General features: G+C 83.1%; 1 protein-coding gene across 1 annotated transcript; it reads right to left on the reverse strand.

Annotated features, from left to right (window-relative positions):
- Positions 1 to 82: 82 nt before the first annotated feature.
- LOC106002843 (keratinocyte proline-rich protein-like) lies at positions 83 to 1037 on the reverse strand (the record flags this gene model as incomplete). The annotated part of the gene is made up of 1 exon (XM_013037605.1): positions 83 to 1037. A coding segment is annotated over one exon (955 nt), but the record flags the coding sequence as incomplete, so codon positions are not given.
- Positions 1038 to 1124: the final 87 nt, after the last annotated feature.

The raw sequence follows: 1124 nt of genomic DNA on the forward strand, positions 1-1124 counted from the left end.
CGAGTCCTCACTGCGCAGTCGCCGCGCACGCCGGAGGGTTTGGGGCCATTGCGGGTTCTGTGAAGAGTGACGGACGCCGCACCAATCGCAGCGCCGCTCCGCCTTTCCGCTGGGTTTGAAATTCTGCCGGGCGCAACGGCTCGCGGAGTAGTTTCCTAGCGCTGTCCTCCGCCGCGGAGCGAGCTCGTCGGCGCTGGCTGTGTCTGGCGCTCTCGGTCGGTGTGGAGGAGCCTAGGTCGGGACCCGGCTGCCTGGAGCGTCCGCCATGAGGAGAAGGTGTGGGGCGGTGGGGAGCCACGCTCGCTGAGGGAACGGGCGCTCGCGGGGTCGGCGGCCGCCCAGGCCGGGCCTCCGCGTCAGTCCGCGGCGGGAAGGGGGGGGCGGGCGAGGCCGGGGCCGCAGGGCCGGGGCCGGGGCCGCGGCGGGGGCTGGGCGCAGGGGCGAGGCCGGGGCCGGGGCCGGGGCCGGGGCTGGGCGCAGGGGCGAGGCCGGGGCCGGGGCCGCGGCGGGGGCTGGGCGCAGGGGCCGGGGCTGGGCGCAGGGGCGAGGCCGGGGCCGCGGCGGGGGCTGGGCGCAGGGCCGAGGCCAGGGCCGGGGCCGCGGCGGGGGCTGGGCGCAGGGGCCGGGGCTGGGCGCAGGGGCGAGGCCGGGGCCGCGGCGGGGGCTGGGCGCATGGCCGAGGCCGGGGCCGGGGCCGCGGCGGGGGCTGGGTCTGGGCGCAGGGGCGAGGCCGGGGCCGGGGCCGGGGCCGGGGCTGGGGCTGGGCGCAGGGCCGAGGCCGGGGCCGGGGCTGGGTCTGGGTGCAGGGGCGAGGCCGGTCCCGGGGCCGCGGCGGGGGCTGGGTCTGGGCGCAGGGCCGAGGCCGGGGCCGGGGCCGCGGCGGGGGCTGGGGCTGGGCGCAGGGGCGAGGCCGGGGCCGGGGCTGGGTCTGGGCGCAGGGGCGAGGCCGGGGCCGGGGCCGCGGCGGGGGCTGGGGCTGGGCGCAGGGCCGAGGCCGGGGCCGGGGTCTGCGCGCCGGGTCGGCCACGCGCCGGGGGCTGAGCGCAGGGCCGGTCGGGCGACGGCGGGCCCGTTAATGGGCGGGCGGAGCCTCTGGGCCGCGGCTGGCTCGGCTTCGCGGTCCA

Source organism: Dipodomys ordii, unplaced genomic scaffold, assembly GCF_000151885.1.
Source record: "Dipodomys ordii isolate 6190 unplaced genomic scaffold, Dord_2.0 Scaffold1000003020, whole genome shotgun sequence".
Classification (NCBI taxonomy): domain Eukaryota; kingdom Metazoa; phylum Chordata; class Mammalia; order Rodentia; family Heteromyidae; genus Dipodomys; species Dipodomys ordii.